Genomic DNA, 19,834 nt, shown 5'->3' on the forward strand with positions numbered 1-19,834 from the left:
TCAAAAAACGTCCCATTGCTCCACCCCCCTTGGAGGAATTCGCGCCAAAAACCAATGGGCACAAGTTCACATACGGGCACATATGTGTACCAAATTTCGTTCTATTTCATGCGGTAGTTTTTGCTGTAGAGCGGCCACAAAAAACTGGTCACACACAGACGTGACACACATACATACACACACACATACATACATACACACACACACACAGACAGACAGACATTTTCCAAAAATAGTCGAAATGAACTCAGCACACCTCAAAACGTTCGAATCCGTCAAAATTCGAAATTCGAAAATTTGCACGAATCCAATACTTTCTTCTATATATTAGATATAGAAGAAAGTAAAAATCCAGATAATGTGTATTTGAATAGCTAAAAGGATTCAAATCTCCAAGGAACAGGGCCGAGACCAGTGCATTGAGCTGTCAATTTGGGTTCCACCTTGATGAGAAAGAAGGGGGGGGGGTTGACAGCAGGGTAGCTGGCATTTTCGGAGTACGTGCGTGTAGATGCTATGTGTCCAAATAGATTACAGTCTTTACAGTGGGTCAGACATTTTTGACTAGTTTAGTGGGAGAGGGGCGTTCCACTTTATGGGTTAACAGAAATAGGTGTTGCCTGTAATAAGGCAAATAGTTCTGCGAGATCAAGATTGGGCATTGATAAATTGACTAGAACCAATCTAGCCAGTTTCAGAGCCTACTGCTGATTGTTTCTTTTATATTTTTATACATAGATTATTCAAAATTCTGGAAAACTTTTAATACGCTTGCAATATTTTCTTTCAGCTTTAAAATAACAAATAATATGAAAGAAAATGGAACTCATACGTTTAAAATCATAAAAAAATAAATAAATGTAATTGAACTAATGGAATGCATATAAAGTGATTTTGATTTTATAGCTAAATTCACTACTAAAATATTTTTTTAATATGTGAGATTTTGAAATGACATAAATGCAAAATTTACATGAGTTGCAGATTAAAATTTAAAGTCATGCATTACTTTTTTTATGCATATATGATGAAAACTTCAATATTTAAAATCTTGATATTTTACAAAAATATTCAATTTTCAAATTTGATCATTAGAAAAGGCACATTTTTGTGACATTTATTCATGTAATAAATGCCATCCTCTCACCATAATAGAATAGAGTCTAATGTTCTGCTTTTTATTAAAACTATAATGCATTTTAAAGGCATAGTTATAGTACATTGGATCAATGTTTAATTTAAAATTCAAAAAATGAAGTTGTTATGGCTGCACAAATACTACTTTTAAAATATTATTTTCCAAATGGCAAATAATGGAGGCAGATTTAGATTCGGAGGCCCATCACAATGCATTTTTGGGGGCCTCTTTGTCTATCACAGAACTTTGAAAATTTTTATCATGCATTTTTGTGTATTGCATGGCTCCTCGCAATAGTGATGTGGTAAATCAGCCACTGAAACTTCATCCTATTGTACATTTATACAATTTTGTATGTATTACAGATTTTAGAACAAACAGTTTGTTAAAAAGAGCTCTATAAATGAAAATTTTTAGCTCAACAAATTCATTTATACGTCTGAAATCCAGAACTCAGAAATCTGTGATGGTTCAACTGTTATTTTTAATTTCCCTTAATACAGTTAAGTACACATGATGCAACTGCTATAACTATTACCATAATTGATACGGATTAATTTTCATCTGATCGCAGTTTTGTATTGATTACAAAATGCATTTAATTAAACAACACAATTTAAATCTTTGCACTAGATGTATGTAAGAAAGATGAAAATGCAGCACAAGACACCAAATGACTTTTAATTAAGATTTTTATGTGTTTTATTTTTAAAAATCACAGATATGGCAACAAACAAAAAGTAAATTTAATATGCTTGTGCACAATTAATTTTCAATAATAGATTTAAAATTTTCTCTCTGACAACATTGCAAAACATTCATCTTCCTAAAAATGTTCAACACACACAGTACCTTTTTAAATTTCACACTTCTCACAACACTCATTCATTTCAATAAATTATTTGCTATGTACACATACTATTATACACATTATGCTACTTCTGCACTAAAAAATGCCGAGTTGTTTGAAGAAATATGTCATGATTCCAATCAATTTTGTTTTAATAAAGTGATAAAAATTACCTTCATAGGAAAGAGTTTCCTATTTACGTATTTATGATTTAAATTACTTTATATCAGTGTTTCTGCAATTGCAATATATTTGAAACTAAAGGATGTGAATCTAAACACATTTGGTAAACAAAAATGCTACTTGATTTTGCAGTTGTACTGAGGAGTTAATTACTTTTGCAATATTGGACAACTTTTAAGTTTATTGTTAATTTGATTATGTATTAACATTGCTTAAAAATTTCTTTTGCGCTATTTGTAGAAAAAAAATAGGCCTTTTGTCATTTGCAACTTAGCACTGGAGGAAGAAACGCCATGTTTGAAAATTTTTAAAAAGGGAAAATCTACGAAATTGCAGCAGATTCTAAAATCCCTGAATTGCATAGACCATACATTTTTACCTGGCAATATATTAAATAAGGGTTAAAGTCTTTCAAGAGTGTAACAATCCTTTTTAATGTATTGCATATGACTGCTGACACGAAGTTATATTGAAATATGATGCCACTGAACAATAAATGCATTAACAGCTAGAGCTGCCGAGAAAGAGTAAAATTGTTGGGACCTCGTACACAGACTGCAGGGGCAAAGTAATGGAAGATATATTTTTCTTTTCAGAATAGTTTACACTTCATTCATAATAATTGGGCTTGGCATGAGCAGAATATATACAGACTCATTTTTATTTCAAGACCCAGCTTGGAGCTTGATAGCTTGTCAATAACAAAAGTAATTAACTAACAGTATCTGACCTCTGCAACAGAATCATTAAGTAAACACAAGAATTTATTTTTTAAAAGTGTTTTACACCAGAAAATCCTAGAATTTTTAAACTGAAAATATATATTTATCACAATCTTGAATACAACCTGCACTATTATTTTTAAAAATTAGAAAGGATCTTAATCGAGGACTTTAACATGCAGGACCAGATTAGCACAAAGTGAGGCAGAAGACCAGGTAGTCATTAAGGGCCCTCTCTGAACTGCACTACTACATGAAAATCATGGTATGCACTAGAGATGAGACGGGCTCAGCCCGGGCCCGAAGCAGGCTTGGGCTCTAGAACCAAAAATAGGTTTCGGGCTCAGGCTCAAGCAAAGATATTCAGTCCTCAATCTCCAAACAAATTCAATGCAAATAAACATTTTCCTACTGTGAGAAAATGAAAGGAACATTTAAATCAGTTCAATCAATGTGAAAAATTAACCAAAAAATTCAAGAAATTAACTCTTATTTAGAGTGTTTTTTATGCATTTAATATTGCAATATGTCATACATTGAAGCATTTGAAGTGGAGCATTTTGAGAAAATTTAGAAACTTCTGCAAATAAAGAACATTTGACATAACGTTTTTCATTAACAGAGAGATCATGTCAAACTGTAGAAGGCTCGGTTTTTGATACAAGAAAGTTTCTTTCGGGCTCGGATTTTAGTCCGAGACAATATCACACAAGCTAAGTTACAAATTTTCGGGGTCAGGCGGGCCCGGTCTGTCAAAAATGAGCCCAAACTCATCTCTAGTATGCACTCTATATAAGTAATATAGTTACTCAACAATTAACAGCGATAAAGTGTTAAGTTTTCAACAATATTTTACAAAGATGGAAATAAAGCTAAAAAGTATTTAACAGATTTTATAAAAATGCTTAACAAGTGCATCAGTCACTTCACTATGTGATGGGGGGGGGGGGGGGTTTCATTATAGGACCCTATTAATTAATTTTTTGACTTTTTCATATTTGCAAGTTGCACTGATCATGTTTGACTGTATGGTACAAAATCTATTTATGTATTTTAAGTTTCTTCAATGAGAACGTTTAAGCATCAATGGTGTAGGAACTCTATAATATTTCAAGAAACTTTGTTTATGTATCTTTAAAAAGTGCAGGTCATATTCAGAACTATACAGTAAATAAACACTTTAAAATAGAAATTGCTTTATGAAGTTAGGTCAATTCTAAAAAAAGAATTTCTTTAAAAAATGAAATCACCAATTGAAGTACTGCTGTCAAACACAAACTAAAGACTTTACAGTGAATAGAACTGTGTGGCATTGGAGGACTGCAGTTCTATCTGACCCATTTTAAACTGGAGGCGTTGCAGCCAGCGCAGGAAAGGGCTGGATCCAGCCACTTCTTCCTTGGACCGAGTGGGCGGAGGACAACTGACACAACCTTGGAGCCTCAGGCCCAAATTACCAGACAGCTGGAGAAAAAAAATATAAAAGATATTATTTGAGTATCTAATTTTGAAAATGACTTATATTTTTTTTTGCTTTATCTTTAGAGCTGTTTATTTTTTTGCCTGGAATCAACTATGTGTTTAAGAAATCAGTTAAATTAAGGTTACACAGGGGATGTTGCAAGCTGAAAATGTTTCACCATTTCACTTTACCCCCCATTCCACTACTTACACATATTTCAATTGGGAGTTCCATCAGTACTAATAGATATTTTATTTGTTACAAAAAAAAAAAAAAAAAACATCTAAACACAGACATCCAAAAACTCAAATCGTAAGCTCAAGGTCCACTGATTGCTTTTAAAAGAATTATTTTTTTTATTACATAAATAAAAAAAGAAGGAGGAATATTAAATTAATTTAAGAGAAAGCAATTATGTTCTGCAGAGAGATAAGCTGTCCCTGGAGCTTGCATTCTTAAGACAAGGCTACTTTGACTGAATGTTGAGTTTGTAAAATAAAATAAGAAATTCTTGTTTTAATGGAAGATTTTTCGGGAATAGTGAATAGTTCGTAAAATGGTGCATGTTCATAAATTAGAAGTTCATAAAATCAAGTGTCATCTGTAATAATAATTATGAATCAATAGTAATAAAAAAGCAAAAAAAAGAAAATCATTACTAATTTTGTTAAGTAATGAATAATCTATAAGTAGCTTCTCTATGCATTCTTTACAAACGCATTTTATTATCTTTATGTACAGATCATAAAATTGCTATTAAATTCTTAAATCTAACATAGATTAAGCTATGTTAAAAATTTGCATCATTTATGAGAACACATTTTATGTACATATGTTCTCTATAATATGAATTGAGTACTGAAGTAGAAAAGCACTTTCCATTTGGTTAAGACAATTTTCGGATAATCGGTATTTAGTTAACTCAGCTGTACTCTTTTTTTTTTTCTTCTTTTTGCCACAAGGGCACATTTTATTAAATAAGATTTAAATTTATGAAAGTAACTGTTCTTCATTCAACTTTTATGAAATACTTGATGAATGAATTGTAATAAAAACATTGGTACAACAATGAAAATATCAGCTTATCTTGAAGTTTAAAATACACACACAAAAAAAAAAAAAAAAAAAAGACACTAATAGTATCCAGGTATTTGAGGAAATTGTTTAGTTCAAATAAATATTTCTAATTTCTTGAAAAGGTTTCTTTTTGTGATTATAATTTTGTGAACAGAGAAATAACATTTCAGGGCCCAAAAAGTTTCTGCATCATACATCTGATAAATTGTTACTTGTGAAAATTATAATATTTATGGAAATTTCTCAAAACAATTTAAAAAAATCTGTAGTAATGCAGCTGGAAAAAAAAGTATGAGCACTCCTAAGACATTTTAAACATCATTTTAAACACATATGTACTAACTCCTAAGTAGTTACTTATAAATGTTAAAAGTTTGTTTTTGAGGAATATGTATATTTTTTTATGCACAAAAATTGCGTTGGCACTTACATGCCCTTGGAAACTGTACATGACAGGTGTCCACATAGGAAGTAACTGAAAAGAAAAGGGTCAAAATGAAATGAAAAAGTTATATATTGTTTGAGAATAACTTAATCATAATTAATACCCAATATCTTTTATGACTACAGAATTAAAATAAGGAAATAAATACAAATTTTCAAAAGGTGAAACCAGATAAAATTAGAACAAAATTTATCCCAGGTTTAAAATGTTTAAAAAAAGTTAAAACAATTTAAAAACCAAATAATTATTTTACAATACAAACTGCAAAATATTCAATACTTTCTTTGGGGTCACAAGAAATTCCCCTGTTGGCAGGGGCGTGCACAAGGTGGGAGAAGGGACACCTGTTGGCCCGGACCCGAGCCTAAAGAGGCCCAATATTTTTAAAACTAGGTGTGAAACATAAAGGTAAACAATATGGAGGGGGCCCCGGAAAAGTCATTTGTGACAGGCCCCAATATTTCTGTGCATGCCCCTGCCTGTTGAGTTGTATAAAGATTGAACTTATGAATTTAAGTTGAAGATATGAAATATTGATTTGCGCATTAACAAGTATTGCATTTTTTAAAAAACTGTGAGCACACACCAAAGGCATGAACCACAAAATTCAAAATACATAACTTCTTGCCTTTTTGTTTTCTCTATCTTTGATAATGATCAGTTATTCAGTTTCAGAATATTCAGTAAACTTGTTTTGAAACAAATGTATCTGTCAGTAACAAATCCATTTATCTAGCTAATCTATTCTTCTCATTTTGGGCAGCTATTGCATAATGTGTATCTGAATGAGTTGTCCTACATTGGGGTCCCACAACAGCCAACATCCTCCTGCTGCCTGTTATCTCAACACCTCCAGTGGCTTCAAACAACCTCCACAGTAACAAAATTTCCAAAAGTTTGAGATGCAAAATTTTGCATCAACAGCTCCTACTACATGAAGTCATTTCATATCTGCTTTCACGTTAGATGAAGTTCCTTGCATATATTTTCTAGCTGGACGGTTTAGAATATGCATACTATTTTAACTTGGTTTCGTGACTCTTTGAAAATGGTACATATATGTGTGTGTATGTAGGTTGTGGTGGCCTGATAAGCAAGGCGTTGGACTCGTGACTCGAGGGCACCACGTTCAATGCCAGCCAGTTAAAAATCTTCTGTGTTTGCTAATAGTGAGTGGGGCACATTAAAAATGTCATGGTTACACAAAGTCCTCCAAATCAATACTTCTAGGGGTGCTTGGCTTCCATTCCGGATAAAAAAGACAGTCTGTCTTTGGGCCCTATCAAACCAGTTGTTGCCATGTATAGTGGTATCCATGTGTAGTGGTTGGTATGGGGGACCCTGGAGTGCAATGCAGGTATAGGGGACCTGGAGTGTAATGTGCACAGTATTTATACATACACTCACACACATAGTGAGACATAAAACTTTTAGAATGGCTGGTACACAGGCATCACCATTTCAAATTTTTCCAGGCAGAGGTGACAAAGGGCAATTTATAGGTAAAAATGATAGGCCCGCTGGTAAACAACTTAATGGGAAAAAAGAGTAATAGCAGGCACTATTTTTTGTGTGATATTAGCCTTTTTTTCCATTTTTCAGTTCAAGTCATGCCAGCATATATGATAGAAAACTGAGTTTTTGTTTTGCCTATGCCAGTTTTATAAAAAAAAAAAAAAAAAATACCTGGCACACATTTTTTTCTACTGATTTGGTCAAATGGGTATTAATAACTTTATGATATGTGATTCTTAAAGAAGTCCTTCTTTGCCTCATCCTGTTTCTATTGGACTTTTTATCTAACTGAAAGCAACAATGTTTGAAATTGTTCGCGAAACTGAAAAAAGGCATATTTGTTGGATAACTGGTGGCGAGGTGGGAAGAGATAAAGTTTTTAAAAAAAAGGCCAATCAAAATTCTTGTACAATTTAAAAAAAAAAAACTTTTGAAAAAAAAAAAATTCTTATAAGTTTTGCCTCGTACAAGATTAACTTTATTTAAGTATTATCCAAGTTTAACTTACCCTAGCAAGAATTGTAGAATTACATTCTTGAAGTGCTTCCATAAGACTTAGAAAATGGAGGCTCACCATTTCTGAGAGCTATGGATTGAAAAGTTTCATGTTATGAATATTTTTTCTAACATTTACGAAGAAAAAATAAACAATGTTTTCAATTGATTTAATAAAATAGTATTAAATTTATGTTTTTTCTGCTCAGAATGCAACAGCTAATGCAATCCAAATTGATGATAATTTTAATAAAGCGCAAAAGTTGCAAGTTATTGCATTTTTGGAGTTACAATGGACCCCCCTTTCAATCCAAAAGACATGAACTCTGGGATAGGAGAACATCCAACATGAGACTGTATAATGTAAAAAGTTGTGCTTCATTCATGTCTTTTTTTTTCTGCACAAAGGTATTACAGTAGAAGACCATTATAACGCCGACCTATATAACGCAATTCTCTATAAACCGCACAACTTTTCAGAAGTAAACAATAGGTTTTGAAGTTTAAAAAATTCCTCTGTTTTGCTTTGCAAACATAAAAATTGTTAGACAAATTAAATTTTGAAAGTTTTTCATCTTTCCATCTTAATTCAAAGCTTTTAAATTGAAAATTAGTACTCATAGTAAACAGAAAATACCAGATGGCTCTTGAAAATGCAGCTGTTATGCAAACCATGAAACTAGCAGAAGTGCAGGATAATGCACTTTCTTTTGATTGTAAAACATATTTATTTGTGAATAAATAATTGTAATATTGGTGCTTTAATACTCATTGCAGATAAAACTTATTCTGAAGTGCTAATATATAGATATATTCTGAATATTAGTTTTAAAATTTGTGAAATGATCTATATAACGCAAAAACCTGTATAACGCAAAAGCTCTGGTCCCAAGGTGTGCGTTATAATGGTCTTCTACTGTATTTCATTGCTAATTAGTACTCTCTGTCTGAAACTATCTTTTAATTCCAAAATATCTAAAGCTATTAATTAATGAATATAGAAACATTAATTTATTCAGGAGAAGCATTCTTGAAACAAACCATCTACTTATTAGACCAAACTGAATACTATGTTCAAAAGATTGCTGTTGCAGGTAGAATAAGTAGTATCTTTGGTCCATATAAATTCTATCAGATGTATTCAATGTCTTTGAAAAGTCTTAATGGATAAAACTAAAACCTAAAACTTCAGTGATTTGTTAAAATTCTAAACATTAAAAATATTTTATTCAGACATTACAATGTAGCAATTCTTCAAGGATCAACTAAGACATGATTTTGGAAAATAAGCAAATATCTTAAGGACACTTTAGGATGATGATCAAAGAATTGTAGAAGAGATCAGTTAACTGAAACTTAAATTGCTGAATCATGGAACAGAAATCACTTCATGTGTACTAAAATGAAATCAACCTTTTAACTATCAATTAAATCAATTTCCATTAATACATAACAATATAGCCCTATGAGTCACAAGCAGATGACTTATGATGAAATGCAATGAAAAGATAAGTTCAATTCAATTCATGTAGAACAATACTTAATCAAATTGAAAGATGTAAATAAAAAATCAGAACAAACCTGTGGATATTCCTCCTGAAAGTTAGTGTGAAAAGGGAAAAAAATTAGAAAGCACAATTCAAAGTAGAGGGGGGGGGGGATAATAATAGCAACAGCACAAGAATGTATTAGCAAGTAAAAAAAAATGCAAGGAAACAATTAAAAATTGTATATTTCTTTTAAAATTAACTAAACAACATTAAATGTAACACTAATTTTAAATTAATCAAACATTAAAAGTGCAATATTTTAAAAACAATTTACTTAGCCATTACCGTTTTATTGAATTCTCTCAAAATTAAGTTAAACCCATTATTTTCTTCCTTTCTCTAATTCCTAACTAATCTGATCGAGCTGTTGAGTTACTTCATGAAAGTTCATTGCTTTCAAAGTATGTCCACTAACTACTGAATTTCACAATCTTAAAACTGATATTAAATTCATATTAAGTTATATTAAGTATTAGTAAATTAATAACAGAATCAAACTTATTACTATCTTAAACTATAAATACAAATATAAAAGTGACGACTAGCAACAGGCTCTGGGCCCAGCTAGATTGGTCCTAGTCAATTTACAATCCCCAGTGAAGATCAATGGCCCTCTTAAAACTATCTACTCCCTTGCTCATTACCACCTATTCTGGTAAGCTGTTCCAAGGTTCCACTACCCTGCTAAAATAATAATTTTTCCTATTATCCATGTTAGCCTGAGATTTAAATAGCTTAAAACAATGACCCCTTGTCCTGTTTTCAGTGCCAAACTTAAAATGAAAGTTTTCCCTCCCCCAGACAACCACAAATATCTGTTAGACATCCAAAAAGATCCACCACATATCGAGATATCTGCTGGATATTTTAGTTATCTAGCAGACATCCAAGAATATCCAAGTCATGGATTTGGAGTTTCTAATATCTACCAGATATCCAGACTGTTACATGTTTTAGATATGGATATTCGGATATCCACTGGACATCTGGGAATATCCAAATCGTGGATTTGGATCTTTTTCCTATCTGTGAGATATCCAGACTTTTACATGTTTCAGATATAGATATTTGGATATCCTGTAGATAACTATTCGATAACCTTCATGTTACATAGCAAATGTCTAGGATATGTCTTTTTCAAGATATCTCTTAGATATTTGACTTATAGATATTGTAGGGTTTATTTACATTCAGACATTTGCGTGAAATTGTTTTATTTTTCATGTTTTATTTAAAAAACAATATTTTTTATTGCATTGAAATGTGTGGCATAGTGTTAATTAACTGTAACTTAAACGCTTGAGGCCTCGTGCTCTCCATATTTTACAAAACGGTGTTAATCAGTTAGAGTCGAGCAGCCACGCCACTTCTCTGGCTTCTTGTGTTCTGTTTTGAACGCAAACGATCGCTGTGTTCGATACTTTGAGTTTGTATTATGTATTAAGTTTTATTAGTTTATTTCTTCATGTTATTGTGCATATATTTTTGATATACATTGGTTTAATTTGCATTCTAATTATTTTGAATTTTAGCTGTGATTTTATGCTTTGCTTTGCTTAATAATTTGTATTAATAAAATTTGTAGGTGAACAATTATTTAGCATAATTTCTTTTCAACTGTTATAGTATGTTTTTGACATAACTATGTTTTTTTTAGCAAAACTAATATAATTGTTTAACGGTTAAAATTTTTTTCTAGCATAAACTAGCTTATTTTTGTAGCATAACTAGCTAACTTCATGCGCCATGCGAAGGCCAGGCATAATTGAAAGATGGCAACAAGCCCAGCTGTAGATACTTCCCAATCTATTATTTAATTTTTTATGTACAGTACTTGTTTATGTGTATCTAAATAAAGATCTTTGCGCTATTTCTGTCGGTTTCTCTAAATTTTTAATAAAAGGATTCATTACACTAAAATATTTGTCATAAGATATAATTTTTATATATTATAATTGTTATACGATATAATTTTTCAGCTTCTCAAAAAGTAGAATGAAGTCAAGATTACAGTTCCAAACACAATGTACATCATTTGATTATACAGGGTTAGGGAAACCTGAAAAAGCAGGAAGAGTACAGGAAATTCAAAAGTCCTGGAAATTTTAATAATCTTTTTACAACTGTGGAAAATACAAGGAATTTTTATTAAATTGAAGTTGCAAAAACCAATGCCCGAATATGTAAACTTCCAAAAAAAGAAAATAATAATTGAAAAAGAGAGATCAAGAACAAAATAAAATTAAGAGGTGGTAATTTTTACTTTGAAGTTTTTTTTTTTTTTTTTTTTAATTTTGCTTTAGTACGCTTTTAACTATCTAGCATAAAAGCAAACATTGTTTATTGCTTTGTTTGACATAAATCTTGAATTTTATGCTAAAAGACCTTTTTTATTTAAAAATTAAACATTACCTAAATTCAGTCACCTTGCTATTATTTCAGTTATGATTACTTTTTCTTTATATTATTGGAGGAGAAATGAGGGAAAACTCATCCTTTGTATGAAAGAAAAATAAGGAAATCTGTAAGTAATTACTACAAAGTTTGTAAGACAGATATAAAAACTCAATTTTTTGTATTAATAAATAAGTTATTTATAAATAACTATCAATAACATGGCTGTTAACTGCATTGAGCCTGTAAAGTTGTATATATTTATAAATAACTTATTCATAAGTTTAAAAAAAACTTCGATTTCTAAAGCCCTAAATCTTTACAACTTCATATTATTTGAACAATAAGACATCGTTTATAATATTGTGGAAATTAAAAATTTTCGTAAGAATATACAGTGAAAGACATGTTACTAATTTGTTTAATATTTTAAAGCTGTAAGAAAATTTACAGGTTTAAAAATCATAACTTTTTGTATTAACAGATGAGTTAATTATAAACAGTGGCATAGCGTAGGGGAGGCAAAGGGAGCACTCGCCCCGGGCGGCACTTGGTTAGGGGCGGCAAATTGTGTAACAATACATTAACATCGAGAAAAGGTTGTTTTTTTTTAAATTAATATTAAGACGGCCCTTAGCTAGGGATGTATCACTAAATCAACATCAAAATGTTTTTTTAATTTTTTTTACTCTTCAGTTCTAACTTGTCTCAGGAAATTTTTTCCGTTGAGGCACGAGCATGAAATAATGGATACTGACACCCATTGCATGCGGACTATTATTACAGGTGCTGACATAGAGAGACGAGAAGGGAGAGAACAATCTCGTTGGAGATGATTATAAATCAAAGATCGAAAAGCAGGCAGGGGCGAACTGGGTTCCCAAAGCGGGCGCCAACCCGCCAACCTTAACTACCAAAGGGCACAAAAGAACTGAGATTCAAGAGTGCAAAGGTTTTAAAGGTGCAAAAACAAACGAAAGCGCACAGGTTTGAGGGCATGAAAAGACGAAGGCACACAAGTTCAAGGGCGCCAAAAATATATAAAGTAAACAAAGTCGCACGGGTTTGAAGGAGCCAAAAAAAACAAAGGTGCACAGAGGACGTTTGAGGGCATATCGGCCCGCAGGCCGGTCAGCCCCTGCAAGCAGTCACTGCCTTAACTAACGTGATTGCGCCTCAACATGTTTCCTTTGACGGGACTAAAAAACCTTATGCGCCCTCGGTTTTTTTGCGCTTTTGTTCCTGAGCCCCCCCCCCCCCCGCCCCTTTTTTGCGCTCTCAAACCTCAGCATTTTTTTTTTTTTTTTTGCGCCCCCGAACCGTTTTTCTGTTCCATTTTATTTTATTTGTTCCTTCGTACGTATACGCCTTCGTTTTTTTTTTTTGCGCCCTTCATTCTGAACTCCTTTTTTTTTCTTTGCGCTCTCTTGTTGAACCTGTGCGCCTGTTTCTTTTTGCGCCCTCAAAGCTGTACGCCTTCAGGTTTTTTTTTTATTTTTAATATCTTTTTTTTTTCTTTTTTGCGTTTTTGAACTTATGCTTCCTTTTTTTTGGGGGGGGGGGGGAGGCGCCCTGGAACCTTATTTTTTTATTTATTTCCTTTTGTGCCTTTGAATGTGTGCGCCTTCGTTTTCTTTTCTTTGGGCCCTCCCATTGAACCTGTGCGCATGTTTCTTTTTGCTCCCTCAAACCTGTGTGACTTTGCTTTTATATTTATTTGGCCCTTTGAACTTGTGCGCCATTGTGTTTTTTTTTTTTTTTTGCGCCCTTTGAGACTCAAGGTTGGCATCCTTTTATGGGACCTAGTTCGGCCCTGGTAGAAAGATCTTTTTTTGGGTCCAAAACGTAAATTTCGAATAAAAAAAAGAACTATTTATTCATCGAATTTCTTTCGAAAATGTCTATGAACCTTCCCAGCACTAATCTAGCTAGATAAACTGGAAATTTTAACGAAATCTTTCTGGTAGTTTCGGAATTTACCCCGTACATATTGTGTTTTATTTATATAAAGAAGATATTAATGTTAAATTATATGCACACTTAATTTCATTCGTAATCATCAGTGCGATCGTAGCTTCAATAAATATACATAATCCGGGAGATTTTGTGACTGAAGATCTGTGATGCGACTTATATGCAACATATGGTGCTTCAAGATTTATTTATTTTTTTAATTCATATTTATTTAATTAATTTATTTATTAGTTTATATTTATTTTAGTATTTTTTTTTTTCAACCTGAACTTTTTTTCGGACATGGAGCGAATAGAAGTGAAGCTGATACTTGGATTTTACATCGAAAAGTAAATGATTGTATATCAAAAAGTACAATTCAAAACAAACTGTGGAAAAAAAGGAAAAACAGTTCGTTTTGATGATTTTTAAATATTTTAGGGGGGGGGAGGAGGAGAACCACCCTGACGGTCCCTCCTTGTTAAAAATGCTCATCTTTTTAAATTTTTCTTTTCTCTAATCCCCTCAGACGAATGTTAAAGATTAATATAATGCTGCCTCCCACTCCAAATAAAAATATTGGCTTAGAAAAAATTGAAGGGGGAGGAGGTTGATCTCTAGAACTCCAAAACGGGACAGGTAATAGGGGGGGAACACTGGTCATATTTGTAGGTCCGGATCTATAAATTTTGACCCCCTGCAACTAAATCTGCATGGCCTCTCCCCAGAGGCCAGCAGTGTATATTTGCAACCTTAATAAGTCTTAGTGTTAGTTTTTTTTTCTTTTTTTTTCAGTTTCTTGGGCCGTCGGGTCCCTTAAGAGCGTGCCCCCCCCCGCACTACGGAGTCTGCGGGTGCGCAGATCCGGGTCTGTATATTTGGATTCAGGCGGTAATTTTAAAAAACGACATTTTATGCAACATTTTACAGAAACAACAGATACAATCGATATTGATAGTGTTGTTAAAGAATTTCCATTGATGAAAAGTAGAAAAATTAAAACTTTTGGTTAAGAAGAAAAAATATTTTCAAGTATTAAAAAAAATGTATCGATCAGGTAATTTATAATCATATTTTTTTCTTCTTTTCAATAAAAGGCTTATAAAATACTACCAGTATACACAGTTTTAAATGATATTTCAGATGTTTTTGTCTAGGGAAAATATTACCTCTCATAATGCAATAATTTTTAAAAAATATTTGTTAGAATTTTTCGATCAGCAGTATTTTTTGTGGAAGTAAGATTATATTAAAATGTAAAACATGTTTCAGATAATAAAATCTTGTTTTCGTTCTGCAAAATATTAAGCATGTCGTTTTTTTGTTGTGTGTGTGTGGGGGGGGGGGGGATATAGCTGGACAATGTAAGAGGGGCGGCAAATTTGGTGCCTGCCCCAGGCGGCAGAAACCTACGCTACGCTGCTGATTATACATATCAACACTTTTACTCATATTATCAGTAAATGTGCTGTTATAACTTCATTGGGCCTTGAAAATGAAGATAAATAATTTATTTTTTAATACAAAAAAATGCGATTTTTAAACCTGTAATTTTGCTTACAGCTTTAAAGTATATTTAAAACTACATCAAATCCAAAGAACATCGCTTTTGATATCTCATATACATCTACGAGATTTAAAATGCATATCTATTTCATAACTATACGATATCCTAGAGCTATCTGGATATAATATCGTTTGAACATGAAAGAGATATCTATAGCATATCCAAGAGCTATCAAAAACCTCCCTTCTATATCTCCAGCATATCCAAGGGAGAACGAGATATCTCGACGTCGCTTGGATTCCAGACGTTGCAACCTTTTTACCTCTGGTGGATATTCTCTTGGACATTCAGATATGCTATAGATATCTGTTGGATAAGGTCAATGTTCAGCTTGTTATCCCTTAGATATCTATAGGAAGTAGTTTGGAGATATGTGGCTGTCTAGGCCTATTCGTAAATCAGCTAATTTGCTAAGTAGAGCAACATGCGGTACCTTATCGAAAGCTTTTTGAAAATCAATGTAAACAACATCTACAGGCTTCTTATATATGCTCATACAAAAGTAAAAGTTTCACAAAATTTTTTTAGAAAATGAAAGAGCTTTACCACTTTGGAGTGACACACAAGCTGCAAAATGCCAGGAGTCACTTTGGCCCAGAAATCGGTCAGGGTGAGGCCGCAAATCTGGTTTTGCTCACTGCCAGGAGGATTCAGAGCGACCATGTATTCACAATACATAGTCCATAACTAATGAGCAAAAAGACAGGTTTCAAAGGATAAATGAATGAAAGATAGATACATGAATGAAACAAAGATTTTATTTTTAATCTTATTTTGGGACACTGAACATAGAACTTTTCGTGTTAATATGCATAAAAATCTACGTTACTTAAATGGTCTGACATATTCAAACATTATAGGCTACTGGATGTAATTTTGATGATTGAGGGTTACGTGATGACTTCAATTAGTACCCTGTATTTCAAAAACAGAAGGAATGAACTAACCTGGCACAAAATGAAAGCATGGAATAATGAAGACATGTGCAGAACAGAAACCTGAAACAGAAATAAAGATATCATCAGATAAAACTCAAAATTAAATGATTTCAAGTATTTTTTATGCTAGGGGAACTAGCATAAAATTATAGCATATAAATTTATGGTATAAATATCTGCCACAAATTATTTCCAACTAGGAAATAATTTGTGGCAGAAAAAATAAAAAGAAACCTTACATTCAAGAAAACCAAGAGAAGTACAATAACTTATGTATAGTCCCAGCTTTGACATAAATGTACAGAACAGTGTAATACATAAGTGTACAATTAGCACTTGTAAAAGAATGTTAATTGATCTAAATATTCAGTAAATGACTTTTTAAATACAACTGATTACACTAGTCAGCACCAAAAATGCATCTGAGTCAAAAAATAGCGATTTCCAAAGTATTTTGTATCGCTAAACACTAAAACCATCATAAAAAGTTGAGATTAGCTCTAGTTTTCAAGATACAGAGCCAACTAAGATAGTGAATTCTCACTAATGCTCTTTTTCCCCAACAGATAGAAACATTCCCCATGGGACTGACTGTCTTCTAAACTTCGACGCCAGGTTGGGATAGAAAATCTCACAATATGAAAACCAAAATGGACTTCAAGTAATTTAAATTCTGGGAAGAGAAATGCCTAAAATCAGCCTCTAGTAGGTCCACCCACTTCTGCTTCCATCCATGCTGATTCTGCTGGGAATATTGAAGAACTTCGTGAAAGCTGTGAACAAAGAAAATTTTCCAATACCTTAGAGTGAAAATTCCAAGATATATTGAAGCTAAAGTAAAGGAGAGATTTTTAACAGCTCTTCCAATGCGCACAGTTATGAAAATCACTGTTTTTGAAAAAAAAAAAAAAAATGAGAGGGAAGAAAAAAACAGGAAGCCTTTAAGGGTGTATTACAAGCAGCAGAGAAGACGAAAACTAAAAACAGTTGGTCAAAAAATCCCTACTGAAGTTATGTGACCATTGATGAATGATGTGTCTCCAAAACTCTATTTTGTTCACTTCTGCCATGATATTTTGTTTAAAAATTAGAGCTATGAACAGTGAGCATGAGAAAAGGTTTCACCAAGATATCTTTATAATGGAACCCAGATATTAGGGTCATTGGACTGAGTTAATGCTCACCAAATGCTGCTGAACTATTACAAGAGATGGCCATACTTTGAGGTACAAAAAGCAATTGAAAATGAAGCATTTACAGCAATAAGCATTGTTTAATAAAACAGGACCTATTTGATAACATTTATTGCACAGGATTTTGTTTTTCCTTTTTAACATTACCTTTAAACCAATGTGCGGTTGCTGTGCATCTTTCCCTTGTGGGCTTTTATGTATCTTGAAAACAATAACTAATTAAAAAATCCACTATCATATTCGTTTTTCTCGAAACAAAATTAGTAACAATTGACTATTCAAAATCAGGATGGAAACAAAAAGTTCTTTTTTGTTGACTAGTGTTATTTATTGGTTGTTGTCAACTTTATCATCTTTCAACAATATTTTAAGATTTTTATGATTTTTTGAAACCTAACCCATGGATATCAACATTTGTTGTTGTTATTATGAATTTATAAAAAAAAAGCAGAAATTTAGAAACTTCAATCAAATATCCAGAGCTATCTAAGACATTTAAATTACTATTTAGGGATTTTGAAAGAAGTTCATTTACCTCACAAATATGACTTAATATAATACTTAATGCTTAAGTTATTTTGATTCTTTGTCTTATTAATTTATTTTAAAACATGGGAAGGAAATCATGCTTTCAAAAATGAATCTTTTTAAAACAAAAACAAGAGGAATTTAGGGTCAAAACCTGTGGGTGAATAGCTCACAACAATGCTCAAATTTAGTCTCATCAAAGTAGGAAGAAAAAAAATACATAAAAGGTTAAAACTCTGGTTGTGCGACTGCACTACTTCTAGTTTAGCTTTCACTGGTAATTAATAAACAAAACAAAGTTATGTTCCAATCTGAACAAAAATAAAATGACAATAAAATATAGAATTGTAGGGGAATCTAAAAGGGCCACTTAGTACCTTAGTTACAAAAGCCCCAATACAAAAAAGAAAGTAGGTACATACAGAGCCGGATTTGGAAGTGTGGAGGCCCTGGGGCAACGAAAGTGTGAAGCCCCCCCTCCCCCTTTCTGATATATCGATAATAATATTATTTTTGCGCAAGCATTCTTTGCAGAAATAATTAAAAAAAAGTCTGTGAGAAAAACGTAAAATTTGCTGACCCGTGAAAGATAGGATATTTTGTAAAAATTTTATTGTGGGGGCCCCTTTGTTGTGGAGGCCCTGGGGCAGTAGCCCTGCCTGCCCTCCCCTAAATCCGGCCCTGGGTACATACTCAAAGAAATAGTTTTTTTTTTTTACAAAAGTATGTTCATTTCTTTACATAATTGCCATTTACATTGATATATTTGTCCCACCTTTTTATGAGTTCCCCAATATCTCCTGCATACAAGTTTTTGGATTGCGGTCTCAGCCATCAATGTACCTCACCTAAAGTGTTTGAATTAGTAGCGAAATGCTTGCTACCCAGATGCAATTTCAGTGGACCAAACAAATAATAATATCTTGGAGCTAACACTGGGCACTAAAAGTGAATGTTGAAGAAGTTGCCACAAGAAATGTACAATAGTTCACAGCTTTTTTAGAGTAACTTCTTCAAGCATAGTAACTACTCTCAAACGCAGCTGCCCATTTTGTGCAACTGTTGTCTCAATTTTGAGTTAAATAATGCTGCTACCAATTGACATGTTCAGAAATAATTTTATATAATTAAAAACTGAGTGATGTACCTATGTATGTATGTCCAAGTTACTTCTTCCGAACACCAATGAACTGACCATCGAACCAGGTATCAATGGATTCGTAATCTTCCCCTCTTAATTTTGGCTATTTAACATAATCCTCTGATAATAATTAGTGGAGATATCAACTAAAAACTATTAATTATAATACTTTGATTTCGACATAAAATCCCTATTTCTGGAAGGTTTTCCTCCATTTAAATTATTATTCAGTGCTTCATCTCAACTTTCCGTAACACTGCTTTTATTAAAATTTGTAGTGTGAAGAAAATCACATAGACTAATAATAAGAGTAGACTGAGCTTTCTCCGTCTTGCTGATGAAGAAAATTGGTTCACACATGTATCATGTGACTGGTGTGTGCTAGATGGCGGCATTATCTATAGTTTGGCACTCGACATTTATTTAAGATGGAATCGATTTTCATTAGTTTTTGTTTTTATCCAGGTGCAGTGGTTGAAAAGCTTTTCTTTTACTTATGAATTATTTTAACATTAGTAATTAATTTTAGATAGCAGTTTTCAAAGTGTAATGTTATGTGTTGACTAAACGTTATTCGCCGCAAACAAGTTGAAACAAATTTTCATCTATATTATGCTGAAATATACTGCCCATACTACATTTCTAGCAATAGTGAAAGAAATGAGGGGATACTATGTTTCTAA

General features: G+C 32.4%; 1 protein-coding gene across 1 annotated transcript in view; it reads right to left on the reverse strand.

Annotated features, from left to right (window-relative positions):
• Positions 1–4,096: 4,096 nt before the first annotated feature.
• LOC129220600 (protein unc-79 homolog) overlaps positions 4,097–19,834 on the reverse strand; it is a 144,637-nt gene continuing 128,899 nt past the window's right edge. Inside the window, exons 49-54 of the mRNA XM_054855029.1 lie at positions 16,299–16,349; positions 15,901–16,038; positions 9,469–9,483; positions 7,901–7,978; positions 5,863–5,907; positions 4,097–4,357 (exon numbers count right to left, since the gene is read on the reverse strand). Of these exons, the coding sequence (XP_054711004.1) occupies positions 4,181–4,357; positions 5,863–5,907; positions 7,901–7,978; positions 9,469–9,483; positions 15,901–16,038; positions 16,299–16,349 (504 nt within the window). The 3' untranslated portion in view covers positions 4,097–4,180. The remainder of the gene's footprint in view (positions 4,358–5,862; positions 5,908–7,900; positions 7,979–9,468; positions 9,484–15,900; positions 16,039–16,298; positions 16,350–19,834) is intronic.

The sequence above is a fragment of the Uloborus diversus genome, chromosome 4 (genome assembly GCF_026930045.1).
Source record: "Uloborus diversus isolate 005 chromosome 4, Udiv.v.3.1, whole genome shotgun sequence".
Taxonomy (NCBI): Eukaryota; Metazoa; Arthropoda; class Arachnida; order Araneae; family Uloboridae; genus Uloborus; species Uloborus diversus.